Here is a 21,345-nt window from a genome sequence, read left to right on the forward strand (position 1 = left end):
TCATTGCTAGGTTTTAACAACTTCTTGTTATCTACTCATATTTATTTGTGGGATTTGGGCCTTCTAACCTGTTGATTGTCTTGGGCTTTGAGCTTGAGCTCTTGATTGATGTAACAATGTCAGGTAGGTTAAAAAGAGGACTTGCTGCAAATTATGAATTCACCGTCTTGTTTGAACAAAATTCTTCTGCTCTTTTTGTCCCTCAAAAAAAAAATTCTTCTGCTCTTTTTGGTGTCCCTCCAACCATTTTCTGCCACGTGGATTATAACTTTTAGACTTTAACTTAAAAGATATAAAATATTCTTTTTTTTTAAAATACACCGAACTTCTTATTAAATAGGCAAGATTTATTTTAGGTCAAATTATGGTTATAGTCTTTTGTTCTATTTAAATTTAAATTTTTGAATTTATACTTTAATTTGATTCATGTATTTTTATAATATCATTAGTTAGTTAAAATAGTTGACATACTTAATTTTTCTAGTAAAGATGTTGAGGTCAATTTCTCTTAAAATACACATCTCAATTTATCATGCCAAAAATAAGTTTATTGTGTGTAAGTATGCTAGAAATGTGTTAAAAATTCATATCATTTTAACCAACAAGACATTAACTATTTGGACTAACTAATATCATTGCAAATGTAAAAGATCATAATATGTTAAATTAAAAGATAAGTTCTAAATCCCAAATGTGAACATAGTAAAAGGATAAAAAACTGAAATTTTACCATCATGAATTGCGACGCGCGTAATTGAAAGAAGCCCTTCGAGCACTTACAGTAATGAGCCCTTAGAACATTTACATATGAAATTTAATTTTAAACATGGGACTTTATAGAATGCCTATTTTTGAACACTTTATTGTATCATCGAAATAACATTGAAAGAAAAAACAGCACCACAAATCTAGGTGGTGATTAAATCAAATTAAAAACATAATAGAAAACTTGGAAGCACAAATCCTCCCTAGGAACTTGGAACACTACTTACTAAGAAATACATTAGCACATCTTGTCATGCCTCAATATATCTTTACGGGGAAACTCGAAATTTTCGACAATTATAACTTCTTGTCATGAGATGAACATGATGTTATTGTCCAAAAAGGGGTACTATCCTTATGCTGGACACTGGAATCCTGGAGGTGGAGTCTTGCCACAGTCGATGAGGACCTGAAGGCCAATTGGTATTATGATATTGATGTTTAAAAGCTTGGCCTTGATTGTGGTACAAAGACAGATAGCAGCATCCAAGTCTAGCAACCCTTGAAGCACTGGGCAACATGTATCCTTGGCGCTGCTGCCGATACCAATGTGCACTAAGCCACCTAACACATCAACACATGCGCCTAGCTTGAGAGTGTCAATCGGGCATGTTTGCTGTGCCGGGGGTGGTGGATATAGCAGAGGTGGTGGTGGTGGACAAGGGGTCTCCACTGGAGGTGGCTTCACAACTGGAGGACTTGGGTATACAGGAGGCGTTGGCGTTGGCGTTGGCGGCTTCACAATGGGAGGACTTGGGTATACAGGAGGGGTTGGTGTTGGCGGCTTCACAATGGGAGGACTTGGGTATACAGGAGGCTTTGGAACTGGCGGCTTCGCAATGGGAGGACTTGGGTATACAGGAGGCTTTGGAAGTGGCGGCTTCACAATGGGAGGACTGGGGTAGACGGGAGGCTTTGGCGCTGGCGGCTTTACAATAGGAGGACTGGGGTAGACGGGACGCTTTGGTGGTGGTGAAATGACTGGGGGTTTAGGATAGTGAGGTGGTGGGGGATTAACGACAGGAGGTTTGGGTACATGAGGAGGCTTTACGACGGGAGGCTTGGGAGGATGACGAGGCGGATGTTTTGGTGGTTTGGGGTGAAATGGGGGCTTCACAATGGGAGGATGTTTGGGTGGGAAAGTTGGAGGACAGTTGGGCGGAGGAGTTGGACGGGGACATTCAGGACAAGCAAAAGAAGCAAGCAAAGCTCCCAAGTTCAGAAGCAGGACAACGAGATTGGGTAAACTATAGTTCCCCATCACTGAACTTGCTACTTTCCTCCCTGCTTAAAAGAGAGCTTAGTTCATTTTCCCAGCTTCATCCAAATGATTCATTTATAGATCCATCATGCAGTGTGCAGACAAAAGGAAGGCGAGGTGTATCCATCATGCAAATTAGCATATTTCCTGATAATTTATTAGAGCCTTGACTTTGATGAAGTGAGATTACTCACAACTTCCAACTTTGCAAAATCTAGACCCAACTTTTATGCTGATTTCATTACCAACAAGGGATAATATTCCGATTTATATATTTTATGGCACGAATTTTGAAGGAAAAGGGAATGGAGAAACCATATGCTTGATTGAGGACATTTTTTAACTCCTAGTACCCAGTTGGAGTGTCGGACCCGTGATTTGCTACTTGCATTTGATTTTTCTTTTCCTCAAAAAAAAAAAAAAAAATCTCATTTTGCATAAGACTACAAACAATCGATTTCACATTGGCAGCCACATGTCCACTCCTCAATGTCACCCGCAATATATTCCCTTTTTTTTTTCATTCACATAACTAATACGTACGAGAGCGGGAGCCCTTGCCTGATTAGGCCACTGAGCCATGTTCCATTGTCGCCCAAACAAGTACAAACAAACAGTCCAGTGCACTACGTAAGGGATCTATAAATTAGACTATTGTTTTTAAAATACCTATAACAAAAATATTGTGATACATAAGCAACTTCAATGAACAGCATCAGATTAAAAACATTGTGAGTGTTGTAACTTAAACCCAACATCCATCAAGCATTTCCTCCAGAGTAACTCTTTTTCAAATCCTGGAGGGGACATATTTTATCATTGGCTATCCAAAACCGGAATGAAAAAGAAATATTCTCAATATTTCATTCATTGATTTTCCAGCTGCTGTTAATAAATATCAATGGAGAGCCAATAAGTGGAGTAGGTTTTAAGTCAAGATATTGATGATGAATTTTGGGGGTAAAATCAAGAATGGGGCACATGTAATGTAAGGGACCATCAGACTAAAGTCCAAAATCCGATGTTCATAATTTTGGCTCTGTATCTCATTGTCAAAATCAGCTGCAAGGTATTGCTGACTGAATCTCAAATTTTCCTTTTATATAAATGTAGTCAAAGCGTATAATTTTGAAGCAGATCATATTATTATTATTTGTTAAGAGTTTAAAACGAGTCATGGTTAAATGTACCCAAAAAAGAAAGTAGTGCTTAAAACTTTTTTATTCGTAAATCATGAATTAAAGTTAAAATTTTGTTATTATCATTCTCTTTTTCCATTTATAAATTATAACATGTACTCAAAAACCATATTATTTTATTAAAACTAAAATTATTTATATTTATATTTTATTAAAGTCTTTTACCATTAGGTTAAAAATTAGGAATAACAACGGGAATTGAATATCTGTTATTTTTGGATTAATTGAATCTATAAATATATTTAAAAACTCGAATTAGCAAAGTATGCAGTATTACTATCCAAATCGAAATTAAATATCACTATCTTTCGGATTTTCAAATCTACAAAATTTGAATTCAAATATGCAAAATAATATAAATTCAAACAAAAATTTTAATTTTAAATCAAATTTATTTATAAATAACAATATATAATTGTAAATTAACAAAAGTAATTAAATAAAAATCCAAGCAAATTAAACTCAATAATTTTACGACAATTTAAATATACCTAATAACTTGAACATAATTTATGAATTCTTCGATACAATGCCAATATGTGAAATTATTTATATTTTCTCTAGTTTATACTCTATATTGGTACGACTAATTACATGTATAGTAAACTAGACCAAATATATTAATTAGTTGGCATGATCTGTTAAACCATCCTAATCAGTAATGATGCAACAAATAAAAATTTACATAGATATTTATTAAAGAATCTAGAGATTCTTCATTTTAAAAATTTCTCAGGTGTTCTTTGTTTCCAAAGAAGATTGTTATAGAACCTCACTAGCAAAAGTTGAGATTGAATATTTTCCATTTTTCAAAGAAATATGGATCCATTTATCCAACAAGTGGATGTTATGATATGATTTTGTTAGATGCATCTACAAGATAATCACATGTGAGTTATTAAATCGCAATCTGTCGCTTGTGAGGTTAGTTTAAGAACAAAATTTTTAGATTATACAATCGAGACAATTTTTACTAATGTTTGTCAATTTATTACTCAGGCTTTCAATTATTACTTTATGCTAGATATTCGGTACAAGTATTGCAAAGTCTGATGTTTATGTGTATAAAATGGTTTAGTAGAATTAATAATTCAATGCCTTCAGCTAGTAGCTAAACCATATCTTTTGAGAACAAAACCTTTTTGTATATATGTATAAGGATATGATATTTTACATGAATCGCCATTTGTTTGCATCATGTCAATAAATTATGATAAATGCTTCTCATTAAAATTGACTTTTGGTTAGGAGCCAAATAAAACCTATTTTAAACAGTTTAGAATGTGTGATGTATGTTCAACTTGCTCCACCACAATGCACAAAATGGACATTCAAAGAAAGTTGGGACATATTAATTATTAGTCTCCTTTTGTTATTATATGTTCTGGTCGAATTGGAAATTCAATTATGACATGATTTGGTGATCACAACTTTAATTTTGATAGTTTTCTCAATATTAGGGGGGGAGAAATAATGGTTAGATGAAGTGAATTAAGAAATAATAAATTTTTCACTAAGTTCTGGTATTGATTTTGAAAAAAAATGTTCTTTTGTGGTGGATGCAAAAACTTTTATATATATATCTCATTTGTTTGACAGTGCATGAAAATTTGACAAGCATCTAATGATAATCCTTGAAGGATTTAGAATGCTGAAAACATATAGATATTCTTGGGAAATTGTTTTATATGTTTGAGTAATTATTTATAAAAATTAAAATGATTTGAACATATGTGGTAAATTTGACTCAATGAATAATTATTGAAAGAAGATTGTATAATGATGTAACATGCTCATGTATAAAAGGATCATGGTTAAAGTTTACTATGATTATTGTTGAAACTCCTGAAGAGATCAAAATATATTTACCCAAAATTATGTCTCACTCATAACTTTCAAAAAAATGATAATATAAACATTTATCAAATTCATTCAAGTAATAATTTGAAAAGCTAATATTGAATATTGAATACGTAGAATATGAGATATTATGTAGTGTTGTCACTTTTTCCATTAGGCTTTGTCCAATTGGATTTTTCTAGTAAAGTTCATATTATGTGTATTATAGATATGTGTATTATTTTTCATTCCTAAGATTTATTTTTCTCATGAAATTTTTATTTTAGTAAGGTCTTAACGATACACATTATCTATTAATGAACATCCAAAGGAGAGTGTTATAAATATTTTACTATTATAGAAGTGGATGTCTATTAAAATAAAAGAGTTTGACATAAATTAGAACTCCAATGTTTAACGAGATAAAATTGTATATAATTTATACTTCTTATATTTATAAATATAGATTTGAAAAAATATAATAGAGAGTTGTCTTTGTTGTCGGATTTCTCTTATACTCTACCTTATTTGTTTTAAAAAATTATGATTAATTTAAAAAAAAATTAGTTAGGGTGAGAAAATTTTGAAAAATATATTGTTAAAAAGAGAGATAAATTTGTTAATAATTGGTACGTAAGCCGTATGGAGGACAGAGGTTGCAGCAGCCCATACCCCACCCACGGACAGGTAAACATCTCATCTAGTCTTAGGGTTTGAACACTAAACAATGGGCTTTGTAATTGTCTTCATAAATCCCAACCTTCTTCCTATTAAAACCAAAATACAAAAAAGGTAGTCGGTGATTGGTCAAAATAAAATTAGAAAATCTTCTTTTGTAATTATTTAACATTATTTCATATATTTTACTTTAATATTTTACTACCTCTTTTTATACAATCTTAGCTGATTGTTATGTAACAGTTAAGTATAATAAAAGTTTAGAATAAAAATTAAAAATATAAATTACGTCAAAGGTTGAATCTAAAAGAACAAATAGAGTGTATATATAAATTATTGATCTAGATTTTAGGTGGTAAAATTACCCATTTATATTTCTGTATGAGTGTATATATAATCAATAAATTATATTAAAAGTAAATAAAAAGCTATATTTTGACCAAATGGTGTCTTATAGTTTAATCACTATATTACAGGTGTATTAAATATAGATTTTTGTTGCTACCAAGTTGGGATTGCGGCGATGGTTTAATTAGTGAGTGGAGTTAAGAGTTAGGGAAGAAGAAGAAAGACTTTCACAGGTGAGAAAGCTGGTGAGAATGAGAGGAAAAGAGAAATATTTCGATTCTTAAAGTTAGTCAATCTATTGACGGTTTTTACACCTAAATATAAATTATGTTGTTAGAACAATAGATAAATGGATGTAGGAATGATAAGTATCGTGTCATTGTTAAGAGTGTGGTTATTATAACATGTGTTACAATGTTTGCCTTACTATTAATCCACAACGTTAAGGATTGACGAAATTTGGGTTGATAAGATCTTACTCTCGTAAGTAATTTAAGCTTACAAAGCATCTCGTAGATCGTGAGGCGAGTATGCATATAACAATCATATAAACGAACTTCTAAATTGAAAAGCTGCCGACCTGAGGTTGAGGTCTATTTCTCTTCATTTCTAGCTTCAGCACTTAGCATAACCTGTCACGTTTTAATTACAAAATTCTTTGCATGCAGTAGACATTATGAAGTGGAACCAAATATGATTCGAAAAGTACAGATTTGTGAGTTACTAGAGCCGACAGTAACAAGCATAGCTCACGATAAGAGGTGTTATTGGCAAGATTCAACTTTAGAATTAAGCATGTTGTAAATAGATTTTATGTTTTTTCAAACTCGACTTAATTTGAAATATGCATTTAAAATTTTGTCTAAATTCATCTTAAGTCTATTTTATTTTATTTTTTAAAAAAGTTATTTTATATTTAATCTAATATTTAGTATTTTATGTATTTTTCATTCATTAAAATTTTATAGTCATTTTATTTTTTTAGTGCTTACATTATAGTATCATATATTACCATAAATCTTATTGGCAAAATTTTGCTATCTGTCCTGTGTTATGTATAAATTTACATATTTGTCCATTTTTGTGAACAACAGTAGTATTGGCTCATGTATTAAAGGATTGCTCGCAGCAGTGGTGGTCAACAGGTTGGCCTACGAACTTAACTACTCCATCGAATCATCTCAATTTTAAGGAATGGATGGCGTGGAACTTAGCTCCAAAAGCCTGGCATCATGTTCACAAAGTGCCATGGAAAGTCTTTTTCTCCTTTATTATTTGGCAAATCTTGCTTGCCTTAAAATGCAAGAATCTTCAAAAACCAAAATGACCACAGTCGAGTAGTCCAGCCAACTACGAGCAAGGCTGTGGAATTTTTGCCACGTCTGGACCCTCTCAGGTTATTATCAGATCACGTGGCAACCGCCACCCGAGGTAGTTAAAACCTAATATTGATGGCTCTGCCATCACTAATCCTGGCTAAGCTAGAGCTGGTATGAAAATTAGAGAGAGTGATGGTGATTGGGTTATTGAGGCTTATGGGCACAATCCCTATGCAACGTGCACAATCTGAACTTAGGGTGCTTTAGTATCACCTTAAACTTGCTAAGGAGGCCAATATCTCTAGCTTAATTATAGAGATCAATGCTACGAGTGTCATTAGTCTAAATCAAAATTGACGTCTCTAACCCATTATTATATACCATGGTTTATGAATGCAGGACTCTGCTTAATCAGCTCCAGCATTATCAGTTAAAACACACGTTTAAGGTGGATAATCATTGTACAGATGCAGTGGGGACATTAGGAAGCAACTTTCCAAATCCCTCAAAATCATATTTTACATTTTCTACTAGCTATTTTGTTATTTATCAGCAGCCTCCGGGCTGTTTAATCGCCGCGGGGGAGTGATATCTCGTGACATTTTTGTTATTTAATTCCGACTTAAGAATGACAGGAACGCATAATTTCAAATTGACTTTGACCAATTGGTTAATGCAATCACCTTTTCCGCATAACGGCAATAAAACAATAAACCAAATAGCCATAACCAAGTTATCAGAACAAAATTAAACAACTTGCCATCATTTTTAGTTTCATAACGCCGATACCATGTTAAGGAGTTGGAAGAAACTTCTCAATAAAAAAAATGGCTCAAAAACAGGATTTTGAACAAAATATGAAAAGATAACTAAAGCTGGCTTTAAACTCACCTGACAATCCAAAAACAAAAACTAATGTCTTTAACAAGTCAAATACCAAAACATAGTCCTCAAAGAAAGCAACCTTACTTCTTGTCTTCCTTCTCAGCCTCAGCAGCTTTCTTCAATCGGGCACCAATGTGTCGTTCATTTGTACGTTCCACACGAAGCTTGTTATAGGCCTTGAATAACTTCATCTCCTCTGTGACCTTCACAAGCTCCACGGAAGGCTTCTCACGAGAAATAGGCATGTATGATCCCTGGACTTGGGTTGCAGTTGCAAGCTCCTCAGCAGTTGAATCACCAGCCTATACCATCACACAGAACAAACAACATTTGGAAGAAACAACAGCAAGGATTTAACAATTTCTCACAGCCAATAGGAAACTCAAAATTCACCTTAAACTTGCGAGCTCGTCTTGGGAAGACAACAAGTTTGGCCTTGTAAGTTTTAAGCCTCTGAACATTGGCTTGAAGACCTTCAAGGGACTTGTTCTTACGACGGTGATCGACTGCAATACCAATGGTAGGTGCAAGTTTCTTTGAAATACCAGCAGCCTGAATAGATACAAGAACATACAAAGTAAATCAACATTATCTGATGAAATCAACTATAAGAAAACATCTAGACATTCATAAAAGCCCCAAAAGAAATCTATGCCCTTTTTTTCTCATTTTGATTCTTAAGCAATCACAGGCAGAGTACCAAAGCATTCAATATATATAACAATTAAAACCAAATTCATTAAGAGTCTAATCCACAAATCCATGCGTTTATATAAGAATTAAAATAGAAAACCTGAAACCCTGATAGATCAATTTTGGTACTAGAAAAAGACATCTAAAAAATAAGCCCCAAAAAGTGTATGAAAGAAATTGAGAAAATAGAACGTCATACCTTAAGCTCTTCAAGAGTGAAACCCTTGCCAGCTCTCAACTTCATGTTGTACTTCAAAGTTTGGCCATGGACGATTGGGCGAAGAGGTCCAGAAGTTGGTCTTGGAAAGATCCTTACCGCCTTCTTTTGCCTTGCTGGAAACGTCCCCAAAACCCTCAATTACACAAATTTAAGCCACTCACACAAACATCATCGCTCTTAAGAAAGGCAACCCAGAAAATAATACTCACCAATCCTTCTTCTAGCCTTTCTTGCTGGCTGATTGAACCAGGTTTTCACATAGTTCTGCCAGTGCTTTTTGAAGTGCCCATTTGGCACAACGTTGTTATGCTTAACCATGACTTACCTGTCATATCAATGCAAAAAAACAGAACAAAAATTATCAAATTATTATAAGAAACCTAAAAGACAGATGGGAAGAAGAAACGAAAATAGAAAAGGCGGAGGAGCACCTCCGGCTGAAGACGGGAAGGGGATGTTTTATGAATTTAGACTGCCCTCTTTCTAGGGTTTTCTTAATCTTGCGCCATATATAAAACCCTAACTTTTAGGCGTCCTTAGTCAAATCACTAAAAATTAATGGGGAAATTCACCTAATTAAAAAATTACAATTATTAAATCTTTTGTAATTATTTGTTGGTGTGGCATTTTTAATTGATATAATAATATTATTATTCTTTAATTTTTATAATTTTTATTAATTTAACTCTAATTCTATATAAAAATTATAAAAATAGAAAATAATTTTAAAATAAAAAATCTAGAAAAAGTTCTAAAAAAAAATCTTGAAAATGTTGTTGAAGAACTAGTATGTATGAGAAATAAAGAAATTATCATTTAATACAATCCAATAATAAATTAAAAATAGAACAAATCTTTTATAAAAAAGTTAAGATCAAGTACATGCTTCATCAATATTTCTAAAATAAATTAATAATATCTTCAAATTAAATTTCATGTCTCTAAAAAACCTCTAAAACGAATATTATAGACTTAAAAATAATTCAATTATCATTACATGCTCTTGCAGTCTCAGAACTTAACGGTTAAATAACCTAATATGCACATTTTAATGCTTTCAAACCATAGCGAAAACATCCGTAACTTAATCAAACTTATACCACACACAATTACAGCAATATATCACATGATAGCCTATTCAATCATTACTCAAACATAGCATTTCATGCACTACAACATAACAAGGCAAGTTGCATCATTAAACACCTATAATCATGCATCATTTTCCACTAACCAGGCATTAAAATGCATCACTTAAATACTATGAGTCATGTTACCAAAACCAACAAAATTAGTATTAAACCATAAGACTCTTTCTAGGTACATGTTATTTACTATAGACATACAAAATACGTAAAACTTGGTTCGAGCTAAATCGCTAAGTCTTAGATGCTTTCAATTTTATCTACTAAGCTTTGTTGAAACATGAGCACATAAATAACAAACCGTGCATTGAGTAATGTATACTCAGTGGTGCTAACATAAATTGATAACAATGCATGATCAAATATAGCTTATAAACTAATTATAATTCATATATAAACATGCTTATAAGGAGCATCTTTGTCCCAAATTCACCATGTAATGCTTGCCTATGGAATTTCGTATTCGATTTAAACCATGCACACTGTCATCTCTATGTGCTTTTAAAGTTGTACACCACCATATCTAACATCTCACTAAAATGCAATAATCGTCACGGTTTCATTTCTATATTGCCTACAACATTTTATAATAACATTATATAAATATATATCCATTTGTTTTCATAGCATCATCAGCCTTAAGTTCATAATTCACAATTCCCATGACATCACTCATCACTTTAACATATGTATTCAATTTTAAAATACGGCGTAAATCAAATAACCAATTGAAAATTTTCATACTTGTGGCATTGTATTACCTAATTTCTAGTCACGATTAGATACAAGGATCATTATATCAATATACACTCATGGACCCTCAAGACTCTGAAGCTAGCGTTAGTTTCCATAGACACCTAGTGCTCTAGAGCTAATTATACATTCTCACGAACAATTAGTGCTTTCGAGAACTATCAATACATTCCCCCGAACACCCAATGCTCTAGGGAAACTATTTAATAATTTATACCCAATGCTAAAGTGCTACGTTCTTAAGGGAAACTATCTGATGATTTACACCCAACATTAAAGTGCTACGTTCTCAGTGCTAATAACATTTATGCATATATCTTTCATTACATCTCCATTTCCAATTCATATCTCAAACATGCAAATATGTACTTAACTTGTTTTAATAACATGTTCAAAGTCACTAGCATATAATAATATAAATAAATTCCATTATCAATATCATTTAAATTCCACTTCAACACGGCATGACACACTTATGCTCACCTTAATTATAAACCATTCAATGAGCTTAGTTGTTACTATTCACTTGCTATTTAAACAGGACAATATATATACACACATTTACATACCTTTCATTATTAATCATTCATTAAATCTACTTACTTAATGAAGTCAAATAATAGAATTAAATTAAGTTAGCACAACCTGAAAAATCTAATTGTTCGTCGTTCTCTCTTTTTTTTCGTCTTCGAGATTTTAGTGTCATCTTTAACTATGTATGATAAATCCAATCATAGAAACGACATTAATTTACAATTAACAAAAACATAGACATCAATTCAATTATGAATACATATTTTACAATTTGATCCATTAAAATCTTAATATCTGAATTGCTTATATCTCACAATTTACCAGAACAATTCTAAATCCCATTTTATAATTATAGTATGAAATCTCAAGTTACAATTATTTAATATCAAACATCAAAATTTAATCCTAAACACATAAATTATCAAATAATTCAAATTTAACTCACTATCACCCACCACATTTTTAAAATGCTCTTCCTTAAATTTGACCAAGAACTTAATCTATTCACATCAAAGGTCTAAAACCTTCCTAACAATGAGAACTCAACTTAAAACCTATTAATTCATGGATTCATTATATGGACTTTTTATTATCTATCAATAATGCAACTAAAATTGAAAATACAACTCACCAAATTTTTCCAATTGAAGAAGGAAAATTGTTTCTTTCTTTTCTTGGTAGACGGTGAAAGAGAATGGAGAAAGATATAATCTTCTCTCTCCCATTTACTTTACACACACATATTGAGAGGTAATTAGATAATTAATTAATTACTACTCAAATGGCTTAATAAGATTAACATTAATTAGTGGAGAATGATGACACCATTAGTAATTAATCATGCCTCCTAAATTATATATGGTTTAATGGTTAGTATATATGAACTTAGTTTAATTTCACATTTTAATCACTAACCAATTTAGTATTTTATTATTTTTATTAACCCATTTAATTAAATAACACTTAATAATTTAACCTCTCCATTTTAACTCGACATATAATTATTCTATTTTAATTTTCTATTGAACTCAATTCCATATATTTAGTCCAAAATTTAATTTTTAACACTATTGAAAACCGAATTATCACATCTTTATTTTAGGAATGAAACCAACTCTGATAGTCAAGATAAGCTATCTCCCAACTGAACTTATAAACAACATAATTGTCTCCTAAAATTTGAATCATTTGCTCAATATGATTTTACGAACTACAGACAAATTAGATTACCTACTAATATAATTTATTTTCTCACATTATAATTCATCCATATAATACATCTTATTATTGGTTAAACCGAGATAATTAATTAGTTAATTTTTGCTTATACATTTTGCTTCTAATACAAAAACCATCGAGGACATTCATATAAAAATTAGTTAAATGAGCATGTTGTAGGTTTTTATTCAATCATTTCGAATAAATTACAAGTATAGTCATAATGAAATCACTACACTAAGGGCACAAATCTTAACATTTAGGCTTCAATATTCAAATATCAAATTCAACCCAACCCATTTTAATTTTATAATATGTTATTTTTTATTTTATATATATTTTATATCATACAAAATTTAAATATATTATATTATAATATAATATAAAATTCAGTTATTTATGTTTAGAAATATATAAAGAAAAACCACATAACAGTACTAAAAGATATATATTTACTAAAATTAAAATTCTTTAAAAAAAAAAAAAGAAAAAGAAAAACTTGAGTTAGGACAAAAGAAAGTATTAGCCAAACAATAAAATTTGTGATTGGTCAAAAAAAATAAGATGAACAGATACAATCCTGCTAAACCAAAGATACTAACTCAAACCAATCAAAGAGCTCCCAACATAAATATTGAGGTAATCCTATCCCCATTAATATATTTATTACTGGTATTGAAACAATCGGTTTGGTTAATATTCGAATCGAATTATTCAAATGTAAAAATTTTAATTGTTAATTGAATTAAATTTTTTAAAATAAATTAATTGAATTGAAATATTTTGGTTAATTCAGTCAAAAATTTATATATTTTTGTCTTTTGATTAAAATAAATATAAAACGTATAGAAAAATACATTACTAACGGTCATTTTCTTAAATAGTTCAAAAAACTTTAAATGAAGGTGAAAACAACAAATAAGATATTAAAAGTGCTACATAAATCTTTTTTTTTTTTGTAAGTTAAATTAATTCATTCAATGAATGGAACCATACAATTCAAAGAAAAATAATAATAAACGCTTGTCATAGATGGTGAAGGAGAAGCTCCATCAATATAACAAATGCTTTAGTCTTAACATCAATAGAAGATTATAAGACGTTGACAATTGGCTTTATCACAACTGAAGTACGATATATCTAGAGTGATTGTAAGCACTTAATACAATAGGAAAATCAACCCTAGATGGTCCAAAGCAGTGAGAAAAAATCGACAAAAGAATCGAGCATTCACCGAACTAGAGAGGATAAAAATAAAATCATCCCTAAAAGCACTTGTAAAACTACTATTACATGCATAAGCAAGTCTAAAAAACATGCTACAAGAGCAGACAAAAACTTCTAAAACTAAATACTTATTAAACATTGGAAAAACAAACAAAAAAATATAAAACTTAAGATAACACGGGTCTAAATCGACACATGAAATAATTTATTATTCTAAAATACTCTCAAAACAAAAACAGATTAAAAAGTTGACAAAAAGTCATCGACTTTCCAAGAAAAACTACTGGTGGCCCGTGGAGTTTTAGCGAACGACAGACATCGTCATTTATCCATCACAACTTATGAAGACAACAAAAATACTCACAAAATAGATTTGCAAACTAAAAATAAAGAAGACATGTGTAGTGAATAAGAAAAATAAAGAAAGAAATGATTTATGGGAGAAGAAAAAGGCGGGCAATAACTAGCCTGAAGGCTGATATCGTCACTGAGTAAAACAAAATATAATAAGCAAATGACTTGGAGAAAAAAATTTAGGGTTTTTCTTAACTATTATTAACAGAAACACTACATAAATCTTGAAAATTAACAATTATATATAATATATATTACTTATTTCAATTAATTGGTTAATTCAATTAATTACCAGATTTTAAATCAAATTAATCGATAAAAAAATTTAAAAAATTATTAACTGACCTTCGACCAAACTAAATTCTATCACCATTAATTAATCAAATTAAATCAATTAATTTAATTTTTTATCAAATTATAAATACCCCTACACTAAACCCCTCCATTATTTCATTGAAATACCTCTTACCACTCGTCGCCGAATACCTCAAAACACATACCTCTAATTTTGCGGGCCATAAATGTTTGTAACCTGGACCAACCGCCACGTTAACATATGTATATGTAAAAAGACTAGGTACACCTCCTTCAACCTTCATTAATGGCTACCCTTTGTTTGCCCAAACCAATTTAAGTTCTCTCTATTATTATATGAAAATAATTATTATTTTATTGTAAGTCATCTCTATTATTCAACGTCCATATTTATCACGTATATTGCATAGGAGTGGTAAAACAAATTTAAGAAATCATCATTTTGTTCCTCTATTAAATTTTATATATTAAATGATGATATGGGAAGTTAATTTAAATGATTAATTATTATTTTGATCCCTAAATTGTAATTAAAATATTGTTTTAATTTTTAAAATTTTTCTTAACAATAATTTAAAAAATAAAAATAAATATTATTAAAAATATTAACAATTAGGTTAAAATATTTTAAAAATAAAATTATAAATAAAATTTTAAAAATTCAAAATATATATGTACAAAATGTAAAAAAAAATTAAAAGTCTTATTTTTTTTATCAAACTTTCAACTTGAAGCCCAAAACTATATTTTTTTATAAGTCTTTCTTCTCTATTATACAAAACTCAGAAAAATTAAAAAGATTTCACACGCTTTATCGAAACTATAAATAAATAAAAACTTGACTGAAGAAAAAATAAATTAACTAAAAGTTTTGATTACTCACTTTTAAATTTCTAATGCTTTTGTTAATGTTCGTTTCATTTTCATCGCTTATGCTTTCAATTAAAAGATACATAAAAATTATTTAATGTTTACTTTTTTCTACTTTAGTTAATACTCATTTTCACATCTTCTATACTTTTGTATCTCTTGATGGTGTGTAATTATTGTTATAAGATTTTGATTACTCATTTTTGCATCCCCTTAGCTATTACAAACTTTTCTATTTTGAAGATTTTATTGTTTAATACCCTAAAAAGCTTTAATATTTAAGTTACTAGATTTAACAATTTCTAAGTTTTGAATTTTTAATATAAATTTCTTGGTTCTAAACAAGGACTTCACGGGTTTTAAAATTTTAGAAAATAATGTTTTCAATTTATGAGAAGAAATAAAAGATAAAAAAATGGAATTTTCGTGAGCTCCTTGTCTTCATCTTCTTCATCGCCAAAAAGAGATGCAAAATCAAAAGATTTTGTTCATTATAAATGTGTTGTTTATTTGGTTTGATTGTATTTTAACAGTAACAAAATTATGATTTTATTAGAATGGGTACATTTAAAATTTTTAAAATTATTATTAAAATTTTTTAAAAAATTTTAATAATATTTTAACTATAATTTAGTGATCTAATTACGTTCCACCTAATCACTTATTAGATAAATTTTAATAGAGAAAATAATTTTCATATTTTAAAATGTATAAGAATTAATTTTGTTTTCAGTTAAAAAACCGAAATACAATATAAGGAAACCTCCATCCAAAAACTAAAAAGAAAGCAACATCGAGGGTAGAACGGGAAAGAGAATAAAATGACAGGGATAATTGAGGCATACCATTGTAAAAATAAGAGGGGCTAAAATGTTTAGTGGGGACAATCGGACAAAAGTCCTTGCAACGGTTACTTTTTTGAGCTTTTTTTAATGTCTTCTTCCTGCTTCTTCTGCTTCATATGCTCTGAAGTACCAGAAAATAAAAACACGACATTCCTTTTAAAAAAGAAGCTGTAAATGCAAAATCCAACCATGAATGAGAAAGAGGAGCAAGAGACTTTGATCATGGCTTCAGCCAAAGTGGTGGAGTATTTGGAGCCGTTGATGTCAAGGGAGCTTCTTTGCAAGTTCCCAGACAACTCTGCTTTCGATTTCGACTACACCCAAAGCACGCTTTGGTCTCCTTTGGTCCCCCGCCCTTACAGCCCTGCAGATATGGAGTTTGGTCCCATCATCACACCTCGTAACCTCGCTTCCGATGATGAGTTCGGGTTTGGGTTTGGATTGAAAATGGAGAAAAGCAATTGCAGTGCCAAACAGCTCAGACCCAACCACATCAAGAAGAAGATAGCCAGCGCTGCTTTCAACATTAGTCTCAATCTTTTGAGAAACAAAAACAAGAAAAGGAAGAACATGGCTTCTGAGTTTTCTCCAACTCCTGTCAAGGGCAGCTGTGCCCCCATTTTTACCATGGTAAACTGCTATTTGTTTTTTCATCCTTCATTGTTATAATGGAAATGACAGCGAAAAACAGAGTAAGATGCTGTTTTTTTTTTTTTTGCTCTGATGATTTTGTGGTGTGTACCATATACAGGGGTGGAGCAAGATGCTGAAAGCTGCATCGAAGCATTTCAAGAGGAAGAAGAAAGAGTCGACGGTCCACATGAAGATCCCAAACTATTTGAGAGATTCACATATATGAATTATTGTTCATTGTTTTTAGAGTTTAAAAGATAAAGGCATGCAATATTCCTCCAGCATGTATGTACTCTTATTCGACACATTCATTTCAACTCTAAACAAATCTAGCATTTTGGTGACATGAGAATATCAACTGCAGCTTCCACTCTTTTCCTTAACCTTGCTTTCATTTCCACAGCATTTTGATTTCTTTACTGAATTAAGTTGTTTGATTGTAATTTTTTCTATGGGGTAAACTTTACCCTATGTAACTAACCTTTTGTTGAATTTACGTTTTGATCAATCAACTTTAAAAAGTTATAAAATGATCATTAAATTATTCGAAAGTTTTTATTTAAGTCACTGAGTTGTTAAATTAAAAAAAAAAGTTTGACTAGCAAGCTTTAAGCGACAAATTGATAATTGGTATGGTGGATCACCCATTGATAAGTAGATAAACATAACTTAGATCCAAGTCAATCTGATTGTTAATGTCAAAGATCGGAGAAAAAAACTATTTGGATTTTGGTCTATAGATTCTTGACATTTAAAAATATTTCATGAAAAAAATTAAATTATAGAAAAGAGGAGGAACAATAACTTTCGATTGGTATAAGTAATGCTGATAGAGAATGCCCTACAACCATTCCTATTTTAATAGGAATGGGACTCCTACTTTTTCCGACGACAACAAAAAATCTTCGTCATATGTGGGCTTTTCTCAATATTTTAGTGTCAAGTATAGTTATAATTTTTTTGATCCATCTGTCTATTCAGCAAATCAATGGAAGTCCTATTTATCAATATGTATGGTCTTGGACCATAAATAATGATTTTTCTTTCGAGTTTGGCTACTTTATTGATTCACTTAGCTCTATTATGTCAATATTAATCACTACTGTTGGAATTTTTGTTTTTATTTATAATGACAATTATATGTCTCATGATGAAAGATATTTGAGACTTTTTGCTTATATGAGTTTGCTCAATATTTCAATGTTGAGATTAATTACTAATTCTGTTAAAATCAATTTTAATGACCTAGTTTGGACTAGCTTATAATGTTGTAAAAGTAAGATGAAATTATGTAGAATTAAAGTATATTAACTTACATATATATACATATGGATTAATTTGTTAAAATATAGGTTGTTTATGAAATAGGTTAATATGTAGTTTGTTCTTTGAATTTGTCCAAAATATATAGTTGGTACTTGAACTTGTATTCCATTACTTGGGATGGTAACACCATTAGTTTGTGTTGACATGGCATGATTGCTAATCTTATAGTGGCATGTGATAGCTTCTTAGTATGACATGTGAAAACATAAATTAAAAATTAAAAATATTTTAAAAGTATAAATTGATTTTTAAAAAGTAACATATTTTGGACAAATTTAAGTATCAACTAGATACTTTTGGATAAGTTCATATACCAACTAGGTAATTTTAAATAAATCCAGAGGACAAACTACATATTAACCCTTAAAAATTAATGTTTTTGATAAATTGAATTAATGTGTGTGATAGGTATAGAGAAAAATAATTTTGTTTAATATATATAGAAATTTGTAACTGTTTTTGATGTAAATGAGATTGAATGGTGTAGTCAATTTTGTAATCATTTAAATTAATGTGATATAAGATTGAAGTTAGTGATTATATTTGATTTGATTAATGAATTTTTATTTTAATTAATTTGACAATCCCAAAAGTAAGTTATATTCACAACACGTTGTTATAGTGTGGGTACTCAGTACTTCAATCATATCTTATGTTTAATCCACTCAAATTAAAGTTTTTAATGCTTATGTATTTATTTGAAGTGTCAAATTCTAAAATATATGTTCTCATTTTATGCAAAAACATTCACAGTCATATATTGGATTGATAATATGATTGTGATAGTCATTGGATACCTACACAAATTTATATGATACTGCATTCTTTTATGAAGGTATAACTTTATTGTGTATGTACTATGTACTCATGGTTGAATTTTTTATATTCATGGTATGAGGTAATTCTATTCACTTGGATCTTAATATATCCTTTTTATTTTATGTGATTATTTTTGAATTACATTTCATTAATATATGAGTATAATTTTATTTTTATTTAAAAATTTTGAATGACCTAAATGAAAAAATTTTAATTTTAGGGGGTCTGCCCCTACCACCATTAATTTTGCCTTTGCTAAATGCTTAAAGCTTTTAAAGGCGGTTAATATCAATTTTATTTTATTTCTTTTCATATAAGTGTAGCATCATGATTCTTAGTCTTTTTTTTTATACAATACTTAAAATTACCCATAGCCCTTCCCCAATCGTTAAATAAGATAATAATATGTTTTAATACACTTGAACCCATGTCCTCTTACACTGACAATAATACCGATACCAACTAAACTAAAACTCAATCAACAATTTTAACTTTTAAACCTTATATATCTTATCTAAATCGAACTTAAACATAGTATAAATATAAGGCAAAAAATCTAAAAAGTGAAAACCTAACATGCACTTGACATTATTTAACAAACAATATGACCTTCCCTAATCAAATACATGGTTAAGGATTATCTTCATTTTAAATTTTGGTTTATTAACTTATAGTTTCTTTTAGAAAATATTACGTAATTAAATTATTATCTGAAGTTTTTGGAGTAAAATTATATACATACATATAAAAAATTGAGAAATATCATTTGAATATTAATGATAATATAAATAACAAAAATCATAAATATGTAACTATAAATAATATTATCGTATGAGTCTTAATTTGGTTGGTTTCGACATTGATGCCAATGCAAAATGATGTAAACTTGAGCACGTGGGAATGTATTTATTCTTTTATTTAAATGTTGAAGAGGAATTGCAGATAGTGCTACATATTGTATAGAAAAAATTATAAATAAGTACTATTATTTAATTATATATGAATACCCATAATACATATAGTGAAATAATAAATATTTAATTATATAATAGTTTTAAATTTATATAGATATTTAAATATAAAAAGGAAAAATAAAAGAACTGAAGTACATTTATTTTTAGCAAGAAAAGATAGATAAAATTGGATTTTAATTTAAAAATAAAGACTTAAATACTCTTAAAATAAATTTTTAATCTTTTAATTTATATAATATTTAATATATTTAAATATAGAAAATATAATAAGTACGTATTAGTTCATATTTATTTCATGTGATTTAAAAATTTTAAGATTGAAGTGATATATGTAATAAAAATGAAAGAAGCAATACTAATTTTTCTTTGGGGGAAAGAGAAGAAGCAGCAATCCTTTTTTAAACTAAAAAACAACTAGACACAAGGTTAAGAGAAAACCTTGGATATAACCTCAACAGCCTAGCTCTCATATGATTTCCATAAATGCATCAATATGAATTCCTTTATGGTGGGCAATAAATAAGGCCTCATTCGTATATCAAAACATAATCCAAGTAATTTTATAACTAAAAACAAAATATTAATTAAGATAACATTACCCTTACTTTGGTTTGTAGGTATTAATTCTTGGCTTTTCATGCAAAAATCTAAAGGATCAAAATATATACTTCCTCCTCCCACTCTTCAAATTGCATATATGTATGTATGTATGTATGTATGTATGTATGTGTGAATGGTTATATTTAAAACATGTACATTTATATGTTACTTGAAAGAAAAATGAACTATTAATTACTCTATTTAATTGTAGAAGAATGAAACATATTTGTGTCGATAAAATTATAACTTAAAATGATCATTTTAAAATTTATTAATTTATATTTTTATTATTACACATTTAACGCCAACCTATCTTAATAATATATTCTTTTCATCACTAAGGATAATCTTGTAAATTATTATCTCTTTCTAAAATATTTGTTTAGTAAATCAATTGAAAAATTAAATATTAAAAATTTAAGTAATAAATTTACTTAATATATTACTTAAAATTAATTATAAAATATAATTAGACTGTTTAATAAATATTCATTTTAAATTATAAAATATATATATTTTACATCT

At 29.4% G+C, this 21,345-nt stretch overlaps 3 protein-coding genes across 3 annotated transcripts; 1 reads left to right on the plus strand and 2 right to left on the minus strand.

The window, feature by feature from the left end:
* Positions 1-833: 833 nt before the first annotated feature.
* On the minus strand, positions 834-2,179 carry LOC108470753 (36.4 kDa proline-rich protein). Its single transcript, XM_017772200.2, has one exon. It carries the CDS (start codon positions 2,024-2,026, stop codon positions 1,121-1,123), a length of 906 nt encoding a protein of 301 aa, XP_017627689.1. The 5' UTR covers positions 2,027-2,179; the 3' UTR covers positions 834-1,120.
* A 5,995-nt stretch (positions 2,180-8,174) lies between these two features.
* On the minus strand, positions 8,175-9,775 carry LOC108470898 (60S ribosomal protein L13-1). The gene is made up of 5 exons (XM_017772415.2): positions 9,639-9,775; positions 9,417-9,532; positions 9,187-9,320; positions 8,688-8,846; positions 8,175-8,596 (listed from the first exon to the last, which is right to left on the minus strand). Exons 2-5 carry the CDS (start codon positions 9,523-9,525, stop codon positions 8,375-8,377), a joined length of 624 nt encoding a protein of 207 aa, XP_017627904.1. The 5' UTR covers positions 9,526-9,532; positions 9,639-9,775; the 3' UTR covers positions 8,175-8,374.
* Positions 9,776-16,496: 6,721 nt separating this feature from the next.
* On the plus strand, positions 16,497-17,445 carry LOC108472887 (uncharacterized). Its single transcript, XM_017774446.2, has 2 exons — positions 16,497-17,098; positions 17,220-17,445. Exons 1-2 carry the CDS (start codon positions 16,643-16,645, stop codon positions 17,325-17,327), a joined length of 564 nt encoding a protein of 187 aa, XP_017629935.1. The 5' UTR covers positions 16,497-16,642; the 3' UTR covers positions 17,328-17,445.
* The last annotated feature ends 3,900 nt before the right edge of the window (positions 17,446-21,345 follow it).

This window comes from Gossypium arboreum, chromosome 11 (genome assembly GCF_025698485.1).
Source record: "Gossypium arboreum isolate Shixiya-1 chromosome 11, ASM2569848v2, whole genome shotgun sequence".
Classification (NCBI taxonomy): domain Eukaryota; kingdom Viridiplantae; phylum Streptophyta; class Magnoliopsida; order Malvales; family Malvaceae; genus Gossypium; species Gossypium arboreum.

Coding starts and splice junctions, on each gene's coding strand:
- LOC108470753 (XM_017772200.2), bottom strand. CDS start 2,026: ATGGGGAACTATAGTTTACCCAATCTCGTTGTCCTGCTTCTGAACTTG.
- LOC108470898 (XM_017772415.2), bottom strand. CDS start 9,525: ATGGTTAAGCATAACAACGTTGTGCCAAATGGGCACTTCAAAAAGCAC. Junction 9,321..9,416: donor AAAGGCTAGAAGAAGGATTG/GTGAGTATTATT, acceptor GGACGTTTCCAG/CAAGGCAAAAGAAGGCGGTA. Junction 8,847..9,186: donor TCACTCTTGAAGAGCTTAAG/GTATGACGTTCT, acceptor GTATCTATTCAG/GCTGCTGGTATTTCAAAGAA.
- LOC108472887 (XM_017774446.2), top strand. CDS start 16,643: ATGCAAAATCCAACCATGAATGAGAAAGAGGAGCAAGAGACTTTGATC. Junction 17,099..17,219: donor GTGCCCCCATTTTTACCATG/GTAAACTGCTAT, acceptor TACCATATACAG/GGGTGGAGCAAGATGCTGAA.